The following is a 24,771-nucleotide window of genomic DNA, read 5'->3' as shown; positions in this document are numbered from 1 at the left end:
CTGACAGGTAATCTTTACCAAGGATGAAATATGAGCAGCATCTACCCACTGGATTCCTTAACTGTAACTGGGGCCATTGGCTGGGCACACCAAATGTGCACCCCCCCCCCCCCCCCCCCCCCCCCCCCCCCCCCCCCCCCCCCCCCCCCCCCCCCCCCCCGAATCTCCTGTTTCCTCCCCCGCCTTGGAAACTGATTTTACACCCTACGTGTGGGATTTGGGAGCAGGGTACCAAGGGGTTTAGTTGTCTGGGTTACAACTAATTTCAGCGGGTGAGGTGATTATTCTGACGATGAACAAAATATGATAAAGACCTTTCTGACCATAATCGGTCAGCCCTTCGCTATCACAAAGCCAGCGGGTTATGATGTCAGCAGGTGCAGTTAGAGGAGATGTGGTTCTTTCTACAGCTGCCCACATTTCCATTTCCATCCATTTATAAACGTCAGTACAAGTGAAGAGGGGCCTAGGCCTGATTATGTGTGATGTATTCCACTGTGCCTTTGTAAAGCATTTGCAACACATTTGCAATGACAGAGAAGACATGACTGTGGCTAACTGGGTTTTGGTGGTCATACCAGTGGTTTTCCTCTGGAAAGCAAAGTGAACTGATGAACTGGACATTAAATACAGGGAATCATTTATGCGTTTATAAATGCATGCACACACAGCATTCATAAATGTTATTAGTATGGATTAAAATGGCATAAAATGTCTCTCCAGTGTTATGGCTCATGCTGAAAAAATATTACAATAATACAGAACTGTCATGCGCATTTATGAACTGCTGAACTCAACCTTGCCCACCTCAATCATAGATTCTTAACAGTGTAGTCCATTCAATCTCATTCATCTGCATTAATTCCATTATACAACCATCTTGCTCAACTGCATAAGTCCACAGATATGATTAAAAATCTGCTTTGCAGTTCAAATTTTGCTTTTGAACATGCATGCAACTGTGGCAAACTTTCATGTGAGGAAATTTCAATATCGAGGGCAAAGGAGGGGGAGAGAGTAGACCCCGCGGGGAGCAGAAACACAGACACACACTGTAGTGCTAATGACCACCTTTAGAACGAGTGTATCCTTTCATATCCATGCTAATAGGGGGCCTGTTCTTTTGTGTGCTGCACGTTCGGTGGTCATCTTTGTGAACCTTGCACAAGCGTGAGGTAGCGAGGCTTTTGTGTAACTCCAAAATCTGTCAGCAACTGGAGACTAGTTTCCCTAATATGCACAGATTACAAAATAAGTCAAACTAATTCTCAATTAGGAGGCCCTCACAGTAGATTCTCACTGGACTGTACTGTCTATAACTGATAGGCTAGATGAGGGCAGGTGGTCCAAAAGCTTAAAGGTTAAAGATAGAAGCTGCCTTGAGTTTACATCTTGAGTCATAAATGAGCACAGCTCTTGAACCCACCAACCTCCTTGAGAAAATGGCTGGTTGAGGGGTGATTAAAATGCCTGATTGCATTAGCATTTTGTCTCTTAAATGTGGGAGTTGGCTGGAACAACTTGATCCATAATGGTGATTCAGTGTGAGCAGTCTGTTTCATGTAAGTAGATCCCGTTTTTCTCTCACCCATCTTCTCCTCTTTCTTTCTTTTTTTTTTTTGGCCTCCCATCCTAGGCAGCCGTGATCCAGGGGGAGCCCCAACTTTGCGAGTGTCTGTCAGTCGTCCTCAGGCTCTCTGTGCTTGCTGAGTAAAGATCCATGATTCATGGAGCTCTGGTGCCCAGACGTCAAGGGCCCGGCGACAACGTTTTCAATTCTAAGAGAACTTGTCCCGACGCGCCCTTGACAAGCCTCTTTACTTGTGTCTTCCCTGCAGAAGGGGAGGTGTGCTGTGAAGCAAAAAAACAAACAAAAAAAAAAGCTGATGTTAAACACATCAGTGAGTTTAGCACATCGAGAAAATTGTGAGCAGGTAACAGTTTCCATGTACCTTGTGTTATGATAATGTTTCATGTTATCACATTACTTAGTGTTGAATATTAAGTGATGTAATAAGTAATGCCTCCATGGGAATAGGGTATAGTTCTGAATGTGTTCCAAGTCTAGACTACTTTTAACTAGCATTGAATTTTTGTATCCAATTTGAATTTCAGTGGAAATCTTGATTTTGATATTTGTATATTTAACATATGAGTAAAAATGTGCGGCAATAAAATGCAACAGGTATTAACTATAATTGCCTAGAACAGTCAGGATGATAACAAATCTTACCCGCTTACCTAATAATGCCATACACAAAAAAGTAAACGTTAAAAGTCTATGTTACAGCAGTGTTCCGTTCAACATGAAAAGTAGCAAAGAACCTGTATAGCAGACACAGCTCAAAGGCTTGGGATGTGCCACAACACATCACTCAGCATTTTTAACCTGTGGCTAAAAATGACAAAATAAAAGCATCATTTTGTGTTGGCTGTCTTTGTAAGTCACTCCAGAAGTTTGTTTGAGTTACCCAGCCATTTTGAGATGAGGCCCTGGAATGGAAGACTACAGATTGAACTAAAAGTGACATTGTGCCTCTAGGCTGTCTCACAGAATTAGGCAATACAGCAGTCACTGGCATGTGCTTTTGCTAGTTCCCATTATATCTGCTTGTGCCTCTTTCCAGATGACTTCCCCTCCAAACTGATCCCGCAGTAGAGAGGGAGGATAATTGATTAATATTTCTGGAGGGAATGATGGCTAACCGTGCGCAGTGCTTAAAACCTAACATGTGAGTAATCTTAAGTCAAATGCAGACGCTGAGGTTTACACATTCCAAAACAATCGGGAAACATGACCATGAGAACTCTCTGACCTTCAAATACAATTGAAAGGTCAAAATTATTTTTCACACCTTTTGAGGGCCTTTTTCAGTATACTGGCCTTCACTGTTTGGATAGAGGTTTTGGTTTACAAATACACACTGGTAATTTAAAACAACCGGTGACAGTAATATGAAGAGAAAATGGCAGCTGTTTTGTTTTGTTTCTTTTTTATGTACTGTCTCTCAATTTTGTCATTTTAATTTGCAATACACTTAGGTGACAGGCTTACTGGAGGACATTATCCTAATTCTGTGTAACTACAGAGTCAAATCAAACATTCCTGTCTTCATGAGAACGTTTTCAGACAACTGATCTCTTAAAAATCCACAGAAAAATCCAGTCAATCTCCATGTTAAGTTATAGTACAGAGGCTCGGTCAAAGTAGCAAACTGATAGACTCAGCATCAACTGAAATAATGTATTAACCTCTATCCCTTTATTTGCGAGATCCACAGCACGCTAATCCATTTTGAGAAATAGAACTGGTCTCTCTGGCTCTTGTTACACACCTTTATGTTTAACAATGGTGTCTTAAAGAAAAAAATATTAGCTCTGGAGTTCCTCAAAGATGACTGTTTTGAGCCCCATTTTCAGCTCTTTATGTGTGCACTCATAAGGAATCTGTAAAGTGTGTCGGTTTCTGTAACCATTTAAATAACACACACACCATGCATCTGAGTGGAACCTGACGGTGCCACAGTTCTTAAGTTCAGTAATCAGCTGTCTATGCTGCATAATCTATGGGGTAAACAAAACCAGAAAGAGGGCAAAAATGATGAGAGTAGAACAGATTTGTTTACTTTGTTGTTGTTGTTAAAAAAAAAAAACAACAAAAAAAAACACCATTCTGTTTCAGAATTTTATACTTTACAATGAGTGCCGTAAATGGATTGCATTTTCAGCATTAAACTTTTATGTTTTCATTGAGATTTATTTGTGTATTTTCCATGCCTGGGTTCATTTTTAACACTTATTGTGACTGATGTTGTTTTTATAGTATTATTATAAGATGCTAAGAAATGTACCTATTATTTTTATTTATAATTATAATTTAACGATGTTACATGATGATCAACATTCTTTCTGTTCTTAGTTTGCTTCATTACTGTGTGCAGTCCATTTCAGACACAGAATGTAGATGCAGGTCTACAAGTGCTTGATTTGGTTAAATAACGAACTGGGATGACTGGACACGTCTTAACATCTTAATAGCCCCTTGTGTTTGGGCCCTCAAAAAAACAATCATTTCACCAGCACCTCCTGCAGCTGCACTCAGTCCCTGTTTATTAATCAGCTAATTACACATTGACAGTAATGAGGCTGCTGATTCATACACTTAAATGAACAGCAGTGAATGGGTGTTTAATGATTAGCCCTTTGTGTGGTTCCTTATAGCAAGGCAGAATCCACTTGAAGAAAAAGGGAAGACAGAAAAAAAGGGATGGGGGGGGCACTTGACACTTGCCTGTTGGGCCATCCACAGTTAACGCCCCCCCGACCCCCACCTCCCATCCCTCCTATGCTTTTGAGCGCTATATCAAATACAGAAAGGTCATGATATAGACAGGTAAGTGGTACATACTCAAGGAGAATACAGACAGGGTGATCCTCTAACCAATAGTCTTGAGTTCCAAATCAAACCTGAGTGAAATAAATGAGATCCTGCGAGATAAAGTGGTGCCAGTATATAGAACACGGAATTTCTCGCCAGAAATGTACTCATAAAAACAACAGCATGCCGATAGGAAACACGAGCATGAATTGGTTGAGGTTCGGCAGACATAATTGATTAAATGAAACAATAGAGCCAGTTAAGGTGCCACTAAAACAGTGCCACTCAGTGGAATCATAAGAGAGCACCCTGTGATGTTATTTAAGCCTACTCTGCACACTGATGCCATGAGTAACATCTGAACTCTAAGAATAAATGTAGATCTCTTCCGTTAGCTCTCTCCAATGCCACATAACACACAGTGATGCTTTCCATCAGGTAACATCTACAACCAGCTCCAAACAAAACCAAACCTGAAGCTGGAGCAGTCATTTCAGTGAAGGTTTGCTGATGCTAACTGTAGTATTTTTTCTAATTCTAGTTTAGTATTCATCAAAAAAAATCACCTCTCACAGCAGTGAGAACTAATAAAGTTTTAAGAATGGCCAGCACGTAAGGTCTACCATAAACCATAAACTTCTCTATTGGCCATTAGGGCCAGTCAACAGTGTCCAAACATCATCCAGAGAGATTAGGGTGGAGTTGAGCAGAGGACAGCGGCGGAGTTCAGAGAAGCTTAGCGTCTCGTCTCAGCGGTGGGCTTTTGAAGGACGCGGGAGGAGAGGGGAGCGTGCAGAGAGGAGCGAGTGAGGGCGAAATAGTGCGGTGGGCTGCATTTCTGTCAGCAGAAGTGATGGCTGAGTGCTGGCGTTATTTGTCTTGCTCTACCATATGGCCCTCGCACCGGCATGGGCATTAATGAGAGGGGGCCGGACCACCGGGCACGAACACCAGGGACTCAGACACAGGTGATCTGTCACGAAAGGGAGGAGAGTGAGAGAGAGAGAAAGAGAGAGAGAGAGAGACTAACCAAAGAATGAAAGGCAAGGGTAAGAGAGAGACAGATACAAAAAAAGGAAGGAAAAACACAAGTGTGAGAGAGAGTGAGAGAGACAGAGAGAGAGAGAGAGAGGCTGAGAGAGAGACAGAGATGAAAGGCTAGGGTAAGAGAGTGAGACAGATACAGGAAGGAAAGACATGAGAGACAGAGAGAGTGAGTGACAGAGAGAGAGAGAGAGAGAGAGAGAGAGAGAGAGAGAGAGAAAGGGAGAAAGAGAGATTAACAAAAGAATGAAAGCAAGGGAAAGAGAGAAAGACAGGGACAGAAACAGAAGAAAAGACGGAGAGAGAGAGAGAGAGAGAGAAGGAAGAAGAAGCAGAAGAAGAAGAAGAAGAAGAAGAAGAAGTGAACGCTGGCATGGCTTTTTATGTGCCGGAACACAGGCGTGCCCTTGGTGGAGGGGCATGATGCTAATTTGTTTTTTGAAGAAATCAAAATCTCATGACTGGTCAACTGGATTGATCTGTCTAGCATTCACAAATGGGCGCAAATACACATACCTGCAGCTTAACTACTGGGCCAATGTATATTATATTATATTATATCATATTATATTATATTATATGTTTCTTGTTTGTTTTCTCTGGGTTTTTTCTTTCTTTTTCATGAAATAACAGCATTACATTGTACATGATTATGCACAGAACATTATTCAGAATTTCTAAATGGCATGTTTGGGGGAAATGTGATGTTTCCAGTACCAGTAAAAATCTCTGACATACATATTTTCTACAGCATACCTTTAAAACCTTTGAGTGTGGTGAGATTCTGGTTGAATTTTCTAGAAGATTCTGGGAACAACACATTTGCACTGCTAGGTTAGTGACAGTGAGACCTGGTTCTCAGCAGCCAATTTGAACTTGGAAAGTGAGGCGCTCATCCAATACAAACACAAACCTCAGGTGATGAGCTTTTTCACAGCTAGCTTCAACACAGTGTTACAATGTGTTAAAGATGTAAAGAAGAAGGAACAAGCGACAGCTGGGTACAGCCACTACAATACCCAGAGGAACCCTGAAAGACACCTCATCCTATCCGCCGAAGACATCGCTTAACACAGACTTGAAAATCAACCTGTCACAAAACGGCTAACAGCAACCGATAAGTCTCTCTCAGGGAATTCGTCAAATATCACCACACTCAGGATTCCTCGCACAAAATTAAGAACAGAAAGGTAATTACCATTTAAACAATCAAAGTGACAATATCTTTTCAAAGGCTGCATTCCCCAACTCTAATATCACCACAGAGAAACCTTGTCCTGAGAGACGAGAGAGTAAAGATTTATACAGAGCAGATGCAGCCACGGAAACTGACATAAGATGACACCCACTGCATGACAAACAACGGCAGGCAAAGCACACCAGACTCCAGTGTCAGTAAATAAACAGAGAGAGAGAGAGAGAAAGAGAGAGAGAAAGAGAGAGAGAGAGAGAGAGAGAGAGAGAGAGAGAGAGAGAGAGAAAGAGGAAGAATGAGCTAAAATTAATTCATTCTTAATTCTATTGGTCTCAAAACGTGCTTTTTGTGGTCTGTATTGAGTTTGACCATTAACATTTCTCTTTCATGAAAAAAAAAAACAAAAAAACAATCTGCCAAGCTAAAATAACACAAAAAAAAAGATTTTCTATCGACTGTCTGCAGGGTTAGCGACCATTAAACCCCCCCAAAACTATGAGGTGAACCCCACCTCCCTGCCCCATCACTGGCTACATGTGCTCAACACTGTCAGGGATGCCAGCAACACCCCCGCCCCTAAGGGGGGGTCTTTAAGGGTCAAAGGAAGAGTCTTTTTTTAGGTTTTATGGGAAGCGGCCAGCGTGGGGTAGCGTGGGGAAGGTGAAGGACAGAGTGGCCACCGTTCCATCACTCACAGAGCAATAAATGGATGCAATCTGTATCCACCCCCCCCCCCCCCCTGCAGAACATAGGCTGTTTTTAAAATTCCACCTCTTTTATCCAAATGAATGATGGAGCCTGGTACACGGCACTGTAAGGCAATATTAATATACATCAGAGGCCAGAGCCCCTCACTAAATCAGGAAACTGAGAGCATTTGTTATTTAAATGACAAACAGCAGAGCCAGGGAAGAGACGCAGAGGAGAGGGGACTTTGAAAGAGGAGGTGGACAAAACAATTCAGTTTTCACTCCAGTAAAGGAGCGTGGGGCCAAGGCCCATGACAGGCCAACCAAGTGGAGCTCGGAGCTGCCGCTGGGCACCATGTTCGGTACCCATGTTTACTCATCAATAGTCCTGTGACAGTACACTACAGAAATGAAAAGATTTGCGCTACAAATCAACTGAGCCCACATTTCTGATTTTTATACGTAAATATTTGAAAACACGTTCAGAAATTCAGGAATTTCAAATACATTTGATGCAAATTCAGTGGAGAAATCAGATTTTTTTTCACAAGGGGGCTGTAAACTTCTACTACAACTACTATCAAAAATGATGATGATGATGATGATGATGATGATGATGCTAACAACAACAACAACAACAACAGCAACAACAATAATAATAATGTAAACTCACAATGCAATGCAAATACAGTGTTTTCCTGCACTACTTTGCAAATACAGCGTTAACGCATGCTACTTACAGTCATATGGTCTATATCTTATCTTGTAAAACTAAAGCTGTGTTTGACAGTCTGTTGGTCAGTACCTGAGACACTGGGAGCAGCCATACTCCTCCTCCTCCTTTTAATGTCTCCCACACACACAGGTCCCATGTGAACATTAGTTTGTCTGCAGGGGAGGAGAGAGACATGACAACCTGAACAAAAGAATTACAGAACACATTAACCACTGTGTTGTGCAGGGGCGCACGATCCTGCTGCTGATAACCGTGTTGATGGGTCCTGTTTTTCAGCATGAACAGAAATTTAGACAATAGAAAAAATATATCTCAGTATATCTCATATCCAGGTGCAGTGAATTCATTCAGTTCGTGTGTGTGTGTGTGTGTGTGTGTGTACGTTAACCAAACAATGAAATCAAGTAACAATATAACAACCATCTTTCCTCTGTTCACAATGCTCTTTCCTCCCTTTCCAAAAAAAAAAACAAATACAATTTAATAGCTTAGCTGTATTGCTGTGGAGCTTGACACTTCAGAAACACAGAGGGAACGGGAAAAAAACACTCATTCCTGAGAAATATGACACAGTTTTGTAGCAGGCATGAGCTCCTGAGATGTACTGCAGGAATTTTAACAGAAATATCAGCGTGGAGGGAAACAGGAGGTGCGGGGGCATTGTGTCTCTGTCGCTGCTGGGGTACAGATAAACAAATTACCCCAACTGTGGACCCCCTGTGTCATATCTCAGAAGGCCCAACCCACCCCACCCTCTCTCAGAGAACCCTGTTTACTGGGATGTAAAGTTAAGGTCAAGGTCCTCTCCATCACTATGAGAAGGGGGGTGGGCAGGGAACTCTGCTGAAATGTGTGTGTGTGTGTGTGTGTGTGTGTGAGAGAGAGAGAGAGAGAGAGAGAGAGAGAAAGAGAGAGAACAGAAAAGAGGGATAATAAGCCAGGGAAAAAGCAGATGAAAGACCAGAGTGAGTAAGACAGAGAAAGAGAGAGAGAGAGAGAGAGAGAGAGAGAGAGAGAGAGAGAGAGAGAGAGAGAGAGGGAGAGAGACTGGTGATGTGGGATGTGGATGGTGTCACAGGGAGTGCATAAAAGACAGAAAACTGGAAAACTGGTGGTGCATAATAGAGAGCAGTATGTGTGTGTACGTGTGTGTGTGTGTGTGTGTGTGTGTGTGTGTGTGAGAAAGAGAGAGAGAGAGAGAGAGACACTAATGGTATGTAATACGGGGTGTGTATTAGCATGAGTAGTTCATAACAAGCACTAAACCATCTCTAATGAATTTCTGCCCTATTACAAACAAATAACAGTCTTTCAGTATTTTTCAGTTCTCACTTATATAAACCATCAAAACAACAGCTTAATTAGCAGGCTGTATACCACATAAAGCCAGCAATAAAAACCATCTCTTCACCAGGGCGTACAACTACAAACAGTGATTGCTGAGCCCCTGTATGTCTGATGCCTGCCAGTGTCTGGGCCATCCTTAGCAGTCATATAAACCTCTCTCTCTCTCTCTCTCCCTATGTGCAAAGATAGGACCCTGCCATGGCCGGCTTTTAACCGCCTGAGCATTCTCTGACCTCACAAACGCTAAATCACACATACACGTGCAGACACACCGTGAGGGGTGGGGTGGGAGATGGGGTTTGAAGGGGGGGGGGGGGTCTCAGTTTGAGCCAAGAGCTCTCTCTGTGTTGTATAATCAATAGGTATAAGAATAAATGGCTTGACCGTTATTCTCTTTCTGCTACTGCGCCCCTCCCCCTCTCTCTAATAAAATCCCCGTAATGCATATTTCATTTACTTTTATACTTATTGATTAGCTGTAGCTCAGTTAGTAAATCACGCGTCTATCGATCGCTCAATCGTAGCTCTGTCCGACAGCGTATAACCAGCCATTTGCCGCGCTGATAAAGAGCTCAGCCATTGAACTCCCCACAGTAAATCTTTGCAAACTAACTTTTTAATTCCAAAATCGATGAACGCTTAAACACCACATTATTTCTCTCGCTGCCCGCAGGGCTGGTATTAAAAGTAATACCCAGATGCCTTTGCATCTAATGTACAGGGCCTTCTCTAGGCCTCTCTATCTATCTCTCCCTCGTCCCCCTCTCACTCCTTCTCTTTTTCTCCCTGTCTGGCCTCTCACTGGCCCCTGCAGGACGACAGAGGAAACCCTGTGGAGCTGAAGTTTTACAGGGTTCGGACTGTTTTCTGATTTAACATCAGCTCTTCTAACACTTTAAAAGGAACAACACATTCACAATATAAAATTTTTTAAAACACTTTAAAGTACTTTAAAATAATGTTTACAGTTGATTTAGGTTTGGTTCACAGTTTTTTCTATTCAAAAATACCAGCATATAACTTCAGCTTTGAAGGAGGAAACGTTGGAACTGACATAGCACAGGTGGTGTGCTCTGTGTGAGACTGTGTGTCACCACAGTTCTGCTGGAGGGCATATGTAACTTGTGTATATTACATAATAGGAGAAGCTAAACTTCTTATATTTCCTCACATTTCCTTATATTTCTACAGTCTATAAAATCTATTACACCACTTTAAATGTCCTCAAAATACAGATAAAACTGTTCAATAATGCAAAAGCAAGAGGTCACAGAACTCAGCATAGAAGAAGATAAGTCTATGACTGAGAGTTGCTAGCGTCCGGGCTCCCTTTAGATAAAGGAAAAAATTATCCAGTCTCCAGCCACCTATTTTAACCAAACAACAACTTAAAAGGTCTTTAAAATGACAAGCAGACTTTAGAGAAAACTCATACATTTGTCTAGTCAATAGAGTCATCTAAAGACATTTCTGATGCATGCTGTCTCTCAGCCACAACACACACACAAACTCACACACACACATACACACACACACACACACACACACACATACACACACACACACACAAAAAAAAAAAAAAATCCCTACACCGACACAAGGGTCAATTGACATTCGGGTGCTCTCACCTAAAAAGCAGATATATCAATTAAAAATAATAAATCAAAGAGCTGTGAGAGATGCAGCAGGCTCTCCGAGAAACACCATCTATTTTCATTAGGCCGCTGGGCAGTCCAGGTGTGAGGGGATCTAAAGATGAATAGAGCTATTCAAATGAATCAAAAAGGATTAGGTTCCCGTGGGATTGCAATCAATGGCAGCAAATCAATAATCAATAGGCCACTCACACCAATATACTAACTGCTGACATCGAGATCTCACAATTAAAATGAAGAGCAGGGGAGAGAGGCAGTGGAGGACTATGATTTATCTCGCTCAGGCTGGTGTCATTTCGAAATAAATAAAAGTCGATGGGAAAAACTTGCACCCAGGTGGGATGCGCTTATGCATTTTAACATGGGAGGCACATCACAAGATATCAGAGCCAAATCCCTAACAGTCAGATTCCTGCTCCCCTGGTAATACGTGGATAAATCACACAGACCTGATGACAGGCCTTATCACTAACTGTATCTGAAGATTATTCTACCAGTCAAAACACAAACACAGATTTTACTGACAGAAATTATGTCTCTTAAATCACCGTGTAGGGTAATTCTTTACATGGAGAGACTTTTTCTCAGTGAAATTCATTTGAGGAAGGAATGGTTTAAAAACTCTCGAGCAATTCAGTAAAAAACAAATGAAGGACATGTTTAATTACTGCTGGCATTTACTGCATTGTGCAGTGATATCTGAGTTGAAGAGATATTTCTCAATAGTGTGAGCATGTGTATGATGCTGTAATGTGGGGACTTTATCGCATAACAGTTAACAAAGATATATTATTCACACTCATTCTACGTGTGGTGTGTGTGTGGGGGACACATGGACATAAGCATATGAATGTATATGTGTGTGTGTGTGTGTCAGTGTACACATATATATGAGCATTCATGATGTCTGTACATGTGTATATTTGCGGTACACATATAAGCACTTGTGTGTGTGTGTGTGTGTGTGTTGGGGTCTGTGCGTGGGTCTGTGTGTGCGCATGCATGTAAATATGCTGTTGTGAAAGTTTGTGTTTTCAGACTTGCTGCTAGGTGATTAGCTTGAGGACCTGGGCAGGAGGACAGTGAAGTGATCTCTCTAGAGGCTGAGTCTGAGCAGCTTTGGGACCTCAGCTCGCCTGACACCAACCATCAAGACACATCAGACGCACCAAGCATGAATCCCCTCTCTCCCTCATTCATTTGGGAGTATGATTTCTACTTTTTGAAGTAAAAGAGGTCTTGAATTCTTCTCTAAAGGAATTAAGAGGTCTCCCCTGAGTCCCGCATTCAAATGAGAGCATGCCAATGATACCAGCTGCCTTTTAATAGTGAGAAATTAGTATTCACAATGCTGCAAACTCCAATCTGAAGAAAGCTTTCAGGTGGAGAAGAAAGGTTGAGAGTATGAAAGAGAGCGCTAAGAAGTGTGGCCCCTTCATTGGTGTTGTGTTTTCTGCCCCCTCATCAAGGAAGAAGGGAGAGCTTTCTAGAATGGCCCAGGAGAGAAAGGGATAGAGAAAGAGAGAGGAGAAAGAGGGAGAATTAAGAATACACTGTAAATAGGCACCAAAGGCACAATGCAGTGGAGCTGAAGAGGCAAGGAGCAATTACATTCTGAGCAAAGACACGGATCCCTGAGAGCTCCTATCGGATTTCCCTGCCTTTGACATGCAGGAGGGGAAAGACAGAGAGAAAAATATCTTTTAAACAACTTTTCACAGCTATTAGCATTTCCAGAAACCCCATAAAGAACGGTTTAAAAGTTTGAGATGAAAGAAAAAAATTCTCTATACTATCAACTTAACTGTGTGGTGTTGGGCTTCTCTTGAACAGTGGGAGCAGCCGTGTGTTTGTGTGTGAGTGTGCGTGAGCGTGTGCACGTGTATGCGTGTGTGTGTTGAGGACAAGCATCTATGGCCTTTCCCATCTCTTGCTTTATCCATTAGTGTGACATAAATGTAACACTTCTCTGAAAGTGCTCTTTCAAAAAGAACACTCCAGAACACATTACCCACGTCCCCATTTTACATCGATCTTTTGATTGGCCCAACATGCATATCCAAGCCTTACAGCTTAAGAGGTCACAGTATGAACTGCTGTCTCTGAGGAGTTCCTCCATGTTGTCATCTCACATACATCAAAATCACACTCCTTCTGGTGAAAACTTTCATGCTGGATGACCTGTTTAACACCTCCTGCTTTGTTTGGTGCACGGTTCATTTAGTAGACTTAACTAAAAGATCATCTGTCAATATATTGAACTTTTGACTGCAAATCTGTTCAACGGCAGTTAGCAAAGACCCAGGAGAATAAAGAAATCTCTTGATACCTTCAGTAATCTTGTCTGTCCTGACAAGAGGGAGAAAAGGTTTTTGTGATATGAGTGGCATAAATACAATATCAGGTTTCACCTTGCTATTTCTCACAATGTTAATTTTCAAGGGAGAACAGCTAGAAGAGAGAGATAGGCTGGTATACTTCAGTGTTTTTCTGTGGATAGATATACATCTAGATCACAAATTTTATCTGATATACTTTATTTAAAATTCATATTGTATACAAATTATATATCCTCTTGGATACTCAACTGCCAGGTCTCCTTAGAAAAAAAAATAGTGAGTGGTTTTATGACCAAAAATCATGAGACATCAGTGTTCATGTTTTACCAAAATCTTGCTCTCCATTATCAGGTCAGATCAGCACCAAATTTCCAAATTCCCACCAAACATTAAGAATTCATTTGCATATAGCCCTAAACACAATACTGTGTTCTTGACAGTATTACAAAATATGGTAAATGTTACCATGTCTGAGAGTGAGGGTCACTGGGGACTAGCAGATCGACTCCCACCTGTTTTTACAGCTGAATGAGGAGCATCTCTGATGGGAGCTTTCTGGAATCATTCCAGTGCGATACATGGGTAATGAGCATGGAGGATTCAGCTGGAAAATACAAATAAGTATGATAAGGGGCTGCCAGTGAACAGACAAAAGAACTTATTCCCAAATAGAGCACTAAGGAAATATTAAATAACTGAATTACGTAGATCTTTCGTACCTGACTTCGGTTTCGTTTCCCAATGGACGGTAGCCAAAGCCTTAAATAATGCAAGAAAAAAAATCAATTCATGATGACAGAAAAATCTTTTACTCTGTCTTTTAATAGAGTATACTGTATTAATGTCATGATTCAAATGGAAAATAAGTGTCCTCTTGCTGTCCTTCAGTTTCATTCACCAGTTTATTTACTTATTCATTCATAAATCAAATAAATCGAAGAAGAATGGAGATTCAGGATTATTCTAAAATCATTTCAATTTGTTTAAGAGAACTAATCTTTTCATTTCGCATGCCCTGAGTTGCCCATGTGAAACCGCTTGTAAAAATAGTACATAGGAGAGTGTCCTCACTCTTTCTGGTAAGGATCTGGAGATAAACATCGCATTTTCTCCACAGAAACAGTCACACTGTTATCCTGCAACAAACACAAACATGCACAGAAAAGTTAAGGTGTGCATTTACTGCACTGTCCACTTACTCTACTCATTTGTCAAAAACATCTGTGAATTCACTGGTGAGCAGTGTTAAGTTAAGACAGAGACAATAATTAATTATCCAGTAATGCTAAGCATGCACTGATCACAAAAATCAGATCACATTAGAGGAAATTTTCGGTGCTGTTAAATCATCCTAAGCTGAAGTTTGAAATTCAGAGTTGAGTTTACATGAGTGAGTTCACTTGGCTGATCTCTTGCAGGGCCATTCTCACCTTGCCAGACAGTCTCCTTCTGCCTTTCCTAATACAGCGGGCAGCCACAGCTGGCAAACGGCTCATACGGGTATGACAGCCTGTCCCACAGTAGAAACAAAATGTAGTTTACAGTACTAACAGACTAACAGACAGACAAAATGGACATGAAAGGACATGTGGAAATTTCCATCATTTAAGATTTGCCTAATTAAACCTATTCCACATCACAACTGTCGCTATATATTGTGAGGTATGAAGAGTGAAGGAATCAAGTGATAAAATTTGCTGAAAAGGGTGCAAGGCTAATCTTCCATCTGGAGTGGGAGAATACCACATCAGAACTCATGGATTCTGAATAATACCTCTTAGACTGGATCTGCGTGGTTTCACGAAGGTGGAAGAGGGGTGTTTCACATGCCCAGTGTCCAGTCCCCCAGGCCTGGGGGGTGTGTCAGGGTCCCTATTAGGCAGAAAGCCTTTGACCCCAATTCCAGAGCCACACTCCCCTTCAAAGAACCAGTCACTCTGTTCATCATCACCTACACAGCAAATAAATCAAAAATAACATAACAGTAGAGAGAAAATACAGGTAGTTAGCATCTTATGCGATGCTTATCTTATATAGTTATTTTCCCACGTAACCATTTCCGTTGAGTGTATTTTTTAAAGAGCACACAGCACAAAATCCTAACTTCATGCCAGTGACATTTTATTTTGGCAACAATTCATAGAAGCATGCTGGTAAGAATACAGACTTCTGATTTGAAGTTGATTTTGCTGTTTCCAATCACTGACTAAAAAAACCCTAGCTCAAACATTGGTGTCAAGGTTACCTGGACAATCAACAGTACTGTGAATTGACAAATTGTCATTACCAGCAAACAACACATTAATTACAGACACATATTGGGCCTGTGACAGAGGGTGTTAAGTAAGGCGCAACCTCACTGACTTCTTTGCTAATTGAAAACCGCGTAATGGTGAAGCTCCACTGACTGGGAAAACCAACCTCCTCTCTCACCCCTCCCCTGACCTGAGAAGACACTGAAGTCCCGGATGGTGTGCTCTCCACGGACCTGTCACTCACCCACATGGCAAGGCCATGCCTCTCACAGTCAAGGTGTAGTGACAACTGTTAAATCAGAGGATGCCTAGCACCACCGCGGCTAATGAGATTAGCAAAAGCCTTCAGCGCTCATTAACGTAACATGACAACTTCTCATTAGCACTGCATGGGTGCTCAGTAACCAACCAGAGAAGGAGCCAGCTTGGCAACCAGCGGTGCACTGTGACATCACTGCTTTAGATTTCAGGCTTTACGGGTTCTGGCCTTAAAAGGAATGTTACTGTTGTGACCGATTTTGTCAACAGTATTGCTATTTCTGTTAAAAGGAAAGGCTTCAAAGAGAGCTGACTGCTTTGTTTAGTCTTAAATGGGTTGAAAATACTCTCTAGCACTATTCTAAGTTTTAACCAGATACATCATTAGAGACAGAATCTCAGTAAAATGCTCACTTACAAACCACATAAAATATACATCGCAATATTAACCAAGATTGCATCTACATTTGGCTTCACCAATGAAACGAAATCTGAATTAATCAAATGCTCTATTTTGGAATTTCAGTGAAGGCTGATGGTATAATAATAAAGTTAGTATTCTCTATTTTTCCAAGGCAGTGATTAGAAATAAAAATCTATGCAAGATCACTCTGTGCAATGATTGTATTTCCTTCATTTGCATTTTTTGAATTTGTAAGTTTCGCAGATCACTTGTTTCATGTTTTGTTCATTTTCATTTTTCATGTCTCATTTACTGGTAAAATGTAAACCAGCTAACAAAATATCATAAAATATCAAAAACGCTGATAATGGCAGATTGAGTCATAACACAATATAGCACAAACAAAGATTTCATGATGTGATTACGGAATAAGGTATAAATATTTTACAGCCAGTATTTATCACTGAGAGCAGATTGTGCCTATTAAATGATTAAGACTACATAATAATATTTAAATGTGATAACATATTCAATTTAGAAAAAAAATGACTGATACATTTATTTGATGTATGACTGATTTTACCATTACCTTGTCTTCCCTCATCAGTGGTGAACAATCCAGGATCACTGCTGCACACGCTGCTGGTTTCACTGCAGTGAAACAGCAAAAAATACAAGTCAGCTGTCAGCTGCAGAGAAGAAAGAAAACATTTATATTTTTATACATGTTTTTTATTTTTTATATTTTAATTAAAATAAATGACATGCATTAAACTGTATAGACTGGGCAGACTGGTGTCTCTCTGTTAAAATTTTACAGCAATATGCACTTTTAAGGTAATGTCATATTGGACAAAAACCTCAGAAGTACTGCCATAAGTGGAGGATCAGACAACTTCCAATGGTGTTTTTTGACAAAATTTGTGAAAATCCTAAAAGTCTGTAAAAGCAGAGGTCAAAAGAACTAAAACAAGACAAACACACAAGGCTTTTCTTTCCCCAAGTCACTTTTCACGATTACAAACACAAAGGCATTGTGGAGGGCCCTAGTACATATGCGGATCGAAGCTTGTGAGTGACATGCCCAATCTAATTGAATATCCCCCCCTGTCAGCTCCAATCTAATCTGCCTGCCGTTTTCTAAGGATGACAGGGACACTGCAGACTCCTCCCTCCCTTCTTCTCCGTCTGTTGGGAGTGTTTGGTCTCTGGATATGGAGTGGACAGGGCCCCCAGGATGCGGCCCTGCACAACAACTGTCTCGCATCTGCTCTGTGTGCCAGTCTTGCCTGGAGCACCTGCTCCCTTAGGGATTTAAGTGATGCCCCCCTCCCAGCTGATGTCCCAATCAGTGGGACTCACTCAATCCCACCTAAAGTGTTGGAGGTCTAGAGAAATGTAGTTGCACATTAATTTACAATAATAATACAGCTTAGAGTTAGGCTATATCATAGGAGCTGAGCTCATAACTCCAACAAAGCCTTCATATTTGGGATCATTTCAATTTTGAGACATTTTTCAAAAATCCAGAGGATACTTATTCTCACATTGGCCACATTGGCAGTAAAAAAAAAAAACTGTCTCCACGAAGGATTTTTTTTTTTTTTTTTGCCGACGGTTACCAGTTAAGCAACTAACATAAACTGTGCCAATCTCGAATTATCTTGCGTCACATGTCAGCTGATCATGCAGATGTGTTGGGTGGGTCTAAAGCCCTGGAAGGCCATGTCTCCATGTGGAGCTCTTGAGACAGGCAGTCCTGTCTGCACTGCAGTTTGCCTTGTGGTGATCAGAGATGACCTTGGATTTCAGAGAGACATGAGATCAGGAGGGTCAGACACACGCTGATGCAGGGTTTCACCATATTGGGTGACGGGCGGCCCAGTCTGCCGACCCTCAGCCCACCTCCCTCTCCAGATGGCCCCCACGCAGCCGAACCCTCACATACCCAAAAAGCAGATGTTGTCGGGTGGGGGCGGGAGGCAGGGGATTCTGGTGTCTCAAGGGAATAGTCAAACTTAGCCCAGCATTCTTGAACAGACAAACATACACACACACATATATATGCAGACCCACACAGACACTCCACAGCTGCTATCCTGCCTCTGGAAAGGAAGGCTGTGCATCTGGACCATTTGATGGGCCCGTATGTGTCAACAGACTGCAGCACTGGCTCCTCTTGGCAGTTGAAGTATTATAATGAGTGCTAATCGTGCTGAAAGAACGGCGGGCATGTACCGCCACAGTCTAATGCCTGCTCAGTCTAACTGACCTGACTCTCGTTCTAGCTGCTATCACCTTCTCTGACACATCTGTAGTCTTACCATGTGCATTCTGCACAGTCAAATGACTGATAACATCTCACTGCTCCTTAAGATTGCTGATTAGAAGCTCTGTAAGCACTTGGTTACTGTTTTAAGAGTGGACCGACAAAGACAGAGTGAATCCCAAGAGAAGCTAAACGGAGTAAAGCCAAAAATGTATCGCATGGAGCCACAGGGAAGTGATGGACGGAGGTATCCTCAAAAATGATGAATATGTCTTAGTCTTGAATGAGGGAAGACTGTTGGTGAAGAGTCTTGAATGAAGGAAGACTGTTGGTGAAGTTTGAAAAAGAATAATAGATGGGAAATCAACAGCTCATAGGAGCCACACATTAAGGATTAATCCCACTGGTGGTGTAATGTGGTGCTATTTTAAAAGACATGGCCAGAATGAAACTGTTTCAATTAAGTACTCCCTAATTAATGTCATACATTACTACTGGTGCTAGTATTTGTCTTCCGACATGTCAAAAACACATTTTTCCACAATCTAACGTTCAGTGACAGAAACCTTTATTAAAATTCTGTTTTCTGCTACTTCTTTTGGGAAATTACCTGTAGACCACAATGAACCTGTAATCTATTCAATCCTAAATACCTAAGACACAAAAAGCTTGATCCATGTGTGCATTTCTTTTTTCTTCATATAAAATCAGCGACATGCATAGTGATTCATAGGTTTAGACATCTATCATTGGTCATGTTATTGATTTCCCTCGAACCATTTCCACATAAACATTTACAAATGATGTAAGTAAATCTAATCTTTAATCTTAATGGAAGTTTTTATGAAAGGCACAAATCACTGAGACTTCAAAAATAGAGGCTGTACTTCAGTGTCACTTCACTCACTTTTTAATTCACTTTAAATTTCCCCTTACATCTATTGTACCCTTACATCTATTGTCCTGTTCTCTACACAAGGGCATCATACAGTCACCAGTAAACAGTCATATTAATAACCTAAAAATCTGCGGTGGCACTCAATTATGAAAGAAACTTCATGGAAATAATAACTGAATTCTTGTGCAGAGCAGATCTCTCCATAGTTCATCCTCCTCTGGCACTTAACTGGACAAGCTAATCTGCTTTCCTCCTTGTCCCTATTGTCAACACCCATTCCAGAGAGGTAAACCCAAAACACACTTCTGAGACAGGACCTAATCATTAGGATATAATCCCACTCCCCTGGGAGCAGTGGGCCAGTTTATGGTCAGATTACTACATGAGGGAGAGTTATTGAGCTCTGTCTTAATCCAAACTTGGGAACAAAGGGGGCTGAGAGGAAATCAGGGGGGCATTTCAGTGATAGTGAAGATCACCATTCCAAAGTCCTCAGCCTCTTCCATGGGTGTCCGATTAAAAGGTTGTTCCAGACTCCCTGAGCCCAGTAATTGGATTAGTCCCAGGGATTTATGGAAGCGAACTAGGGCAAGTTGGAATACCCTCCTAAACTCCTCGCTTAGTTTCCCCAAAAAGAAAATTACAAAATTGAGAAGGGTTAAAGTGGCAAAATCTAACTCCCTATTAGTAGAATGCAGTGGTTTGTCTTTTTTTCAGTTTGCTTATAAAGGCTACAGCAGAGCCCTTTCAATTGTAGAACAAAGTCAAAATTAAAAAAAAAAAAAAAAAAAGGTGGGGGCTAACAAGACTTAACATTAAGATTTCGCTCTAATAATTTGGTTCTTGTAAGAACAAAGCACAGCTCTGCTTTGTGGTACAGACAGGTGAGACGGTATTAACGAGTAAGATCTGAGGTCTCTAGTCAGACACCAGTGAAAGAAGGGTACGTACCCACAGGTCAGGGTGTCTTAGCAAACAACAGCATGAGCTCCAGGCTGTCTCTCAACAACCGGCCCATTTCAGAACTAATGAAGGATGAGCAGCCCAGCTGTAGCTGCTGACAGCTGCCTAGCACACATTTGGGTTGGCTTTAGGAAAACCTGGGCAGAGTCTGCACAGATGAGTTGGGAGAGAATGTAGGATGTAACTCACATGAGTAGACTAGTTAAATAAACCTCTGGCCTCGATATATGGGGTAAAATCCTCAAGGCAGAGCCATTCTGAGTAGTCTCAATGACCTCAATGAGCCATCCTAGCGCTCAAGTCAGCATTGACTCTGCACACTGTTCCATTCCATTCAACACTATTCAGTAAAAACTCCCTAAGAATTGTGACTTCCTATACTGTAGCAATTTTATCCAATCCATCCATGCAGCAATCAGACACAAAGGGCACCACAAGCATAAGTGAGAAATGACTGACAGCACGCCACAGTGTTCCCATTTATTTCTTCTCTGGAGCTGTTTTCTGTCAGGAAGCCTATTGATTTTTCCATAAAGTAAGAAAACAAGTACCGTTGAGGGGCCACGCGAGGTCATCGCAAATTAAAGCAAAGAGACGTATAGCCCGCTGTTGCCCCATTATTGGCTGCTGTTCACAATAACCCACACTCCCTCCTTTCTACCCTCCAACAGATAATTTGATCATCATGGAATTGGGAAGCAAAGGATTCGGAAGGTAGGGGGAGTGGTATGGCTGAGAGAGTTTGGAGCTCTGACTAGATTTTAATGGAGTTACATATATGTGACTATTCTGGAGAGTTTTCAGTGAGCAAACGTTTTACGTTACATAAACTGTCATGGCTAAATAATAAAACCACAAGAATAATTTGAAGAAGAGAACAAAAGGCCAACTTTCCTAAACAGTTTGTTCTGAAGGGATGTTTCATGTTTTATCAAAAGGAATACATAGCTTTACATACCAAACCAGTCATTTCCTCTCCTCACAAAGACATACAATACAAAGAGACACTGATGTGCAAGATGTAAAACAACTGATAGAAGCACCAGACATTATGTGAATATGTTTTAAACTTAAGGGGATGGACGCACCATCGCGTTCAGGACAGCTTGGGCCTTTCTTAGCCCCTCTCTCTGTTATATTTGAGATATGAAAGAGATTGAAATATACCTCCCAGTCTAGATTCAAGAACTGCTTGTCTAGATTCACTGATGTTTTGAGCTGGTGATCAGGACGGCCACGAAGGGTGTCTGACTTCATTATGATGTTCTTAAAATCATTCTTGAGTTCACCTATCTGTTTGCTGTGTATGGACACTTTATTGTCTTGCCAAATTGAAATCTCTTGAGTAAGCATGTTAGCACCATTAAGTTGATCTGCTTGCCTAAAATTTCTGTATCCTTCATGTTTGTAATTTTACCCCCAAAGTCAAGCGCAGACCCGGTGAATTCCACAAGGTGTCTGCCCTGACCATATCACATGCACTAATATTTTAACAGTTAGGAGAATACCTTCTCTTGAGGCACTAAATAATTTTGTTGCTTGATCACATGTCTAATGTTGCTTTAAAAACTCACATTACCATGTTGATTTCAGTACATCTTTTATAACGGAAATATACTGGTACTCAGCCATGAAATTATTATGAGACATGTGTCTGTCCTAATTACAGTTCGTCACATTAAAATAGGAGCCCTTTTTTAAGTAACTGTTTACATTATCTGGTGTGAACAGACTTCTCAGTGAGAGATGGGATGTGGCATCGTTGTTGAAGTTTCTGAATGGAAGTGTCACACACAAAGTTAAGTAAATCGTTGGCTGCACTGACACGGCAGTCATTTACCATGCTATTGTCACTTTTCACAGGTCTGTGTGACACACACGTCATGTGAGGGAGTGGATGCTCACCATGCTGCTGGGAAACTGCTAAATTAAATTGACTTGGGACTGAATCGAGCTTCATTTCCCAGCAATCAATACAGCGGCCAAACTTACTATTTATAATTTCTGAAAGGCGACATAATGGGCTGATTGATACCTAGAGGTAACAAGTACATCAAGATTTTCCATTACCACAGCAACAGTGAATATCATAAGAGGTCTTGTTCATTTGGTTTTTTTTTTTTCTTTTTCATATCAAACCAATACCTGAACTATCCATGAATACGAATTACTTTATTATGAGCTACAATGAGTATTGACAACCAGATTTAGGTGAGCTATGTAATTCATCTAGAAAGTCATTTGTGTTAACAGTTTCTGTCGGAGAGTAGTTATGACTGTATCTTTCATATCACAGGCTGCAGAACTACTGAGGAAGACCATTCAGCAGTTCACTGAGTGAGAGAATTCACGAGGCAGATTAAAACATCTCTCAGTGTAAGACTTGGAATACAGCAGTAAGAACAATTGTTAATAGATTCATTTGAACATGGGTCAGTTTTACTCAACCGTGAAAAGAGTGTTATAAATATTTACTTACAAAATGACAGCCTCATATCTGTACAGAAATAAAATTACTTGCAGATAAGCTTTTTTGGAGAGTTAATTAAAAAGGTCTTGCATGGCCAGACATTGAATTCTCTGTTTTTGGAGGCCTTGCCGGTTTACGAGGAATAAACTTTTGATGGCTGGCAGTTTCTCTGTTTAAAAACTGATTGACTGTGGTCTTAGTAATTGAGGAGAGCAACGCATCAGTGAATATGAAACCCAAACTTTTACAAAAAAAATTACTGGCTTTATATTTTCAGATGGATCAGCAAAACTTCAGCTGTCTGCTGTCCAGAATGACAGAGTGTACAAGGCCCTGAAAACCAAAGTCTAGCCATGAGAGACTTGAGAAACAAAAACATTGTTACCATTCTGACATGTTGTCATCTGATGCCACTCTGTGTTCCTTGGCCTGTTGCAAAATCCTGTCTTTCCAGCCCTCCTCTGTCACAGTTCCATTTTTCCATCCTTTCATTCCAACACTGGCTAACGCTAACCCCTCAGCCTCCCTCACGCAGCCTGCCGATCGCCTCTTCATCCTGTAAAGCCTTTGCTTCTTAGATGGCCTCTGATGATGATGATGATGATGATGATGATAATAATGATGAGTATGGTGATGATGATGTGGATGCTGATAATGTTCGTGGTTATTGGAGTGTCCACCTCGCTGCATCCCAGACACTCTCAGCTTCCTCTGAAGGCGAACTGTCATATCCGAGGTCATACGTTTTACTCTACGTCGTCTACGCAAGGGCCTGCCTGCTGTGTTTTCTGTGAATGAATCTGACTCTGGCCACGAATGCTGCCTCGATCGAAAAGACACTGCTGCTGAAGGCCAGCCCTTGGTTATCACCATGTCATCCGAATCACTGTAGTTACATGTGGCAGCTGTGCTTTTGGAGTGGTTCCTGCCAGCAGTCTCATCCAGACTAGATTCAGAGGCTTCGCTGAGGCAATGCGGGTGTTTGGGGAGGTGAAGGGAGAAGTCACAGTGGCGTTTGCGGCCCCTCCTGCGTCGAATCTGCCTGCGCTGTTGCAGGGGGCTCAGGATCATCTCCTCCCACAGCTGATCTAGCGGTGCATGCTCTGAGGTTTGCTCCAGGGCTGACACCAAGTCCTGAACCAGTTCCTCCATCTCTGGAACACTGGGACTGGGGAGAGCAGGGGGTGGAATAGGCAAAAGGGGATTACCTCAACTCTGACAGCCTTGTCATCAAATCAACTTGAAAATTATTATTATTTGCTAATTTGTTACCATTTTCTTCCTCACTCATCTGAGAAGCACACCACAAAGCATGATTTTCTAGATAGTTGGATAAAACTGCCCAGAAGGAGAAAGTGGTGGGAATGTTTAAATTGTACAAAACTGACAACTGATTTGATGCCAACCACATTAATGAAAAATCCAGCTGCTTAGCACACCCCTCTCTGAATCCTGGATAGAACTGCTGAAAAGGATAAGGAAAGACTTATACTTCAAGTAAGGGACAGTGAATCTATGGATACCCATACTGTTCGGTTAGACAAATGTTAGCATATCTTGACCACCAGACAGTCACAGAGTCCAAGTGAGGACAGGTAATGCAGATAAATACCTAAATCTTAAATGTATCATCTTAAATATATCATACATAACTTACATCACATTCTCAAACTGATCATCATAAAGTGAGATAATACAGCTGCCTTCAGTTTGAGTTGTATTTGCTGTTTGGGGCTCACATAACCTTGGGTTTCCATTTTTATTCATGTCCAGTTGAATATAGAGGGAAAACGTAAAGTATGGTATTAACTGTTATTCGTCATTCACAGTTTTTGTTATTACCCTCAATAACAAACTGCTGTACACGAATTG

At 41.4% G+C, this 24,771-nt stretch overlaps 1 protein-coding gene across 1 annotated transcript; it reads right to left on the bottom strand.

The window, feature by feature from the left end:
- Positions 1–1,678: 1,678 nt before the first annotated feature.
- Positions 1,679–24,051, bottom strand: LOC115830228 (G patch domain-containing protein 2-like). The gene is made up of 9 exons (XM_030794374.1): positions 23,285–24,051; positions 16,889–16,950; positions 15,158–15,334; positions 14,814–14,893; positions 14,455–14,519; positions 14,103–14,142; positions 13,896–13,987; positions 8,112–8,194; positions 1,679–1,851 (listed from the first exon to the last, which is right to left on the bottom strand). Exons 1-9 carry the CDS (start codon positions 24,049–24,051, stop codon positions 1,679–1,681), a joined length of 1,539 nt encoding a protein of 512 aa, XP_030650234.1.
- Positions 24,052–24,771: the final 720 nt, after the last annotated feature.

Source organism: Chanos chanos, chromosome 1 (genome assembly GCF_902362185.1).
Source record: "Chanos chanos chromosome 1, fChaCha1.1, whole genome shotgun sequence".
NCBI lineage: Eukaryota > Metazoa > Chordata > Actinopteri > Gonorynchiformes > Chanidae > Chanos > Chanos chanos.
The sequence above is the reverse complement of the archived record's forward strand: the minus strand, read 5'-3'. Positions and strand labels throughout refer to the sequence as shown.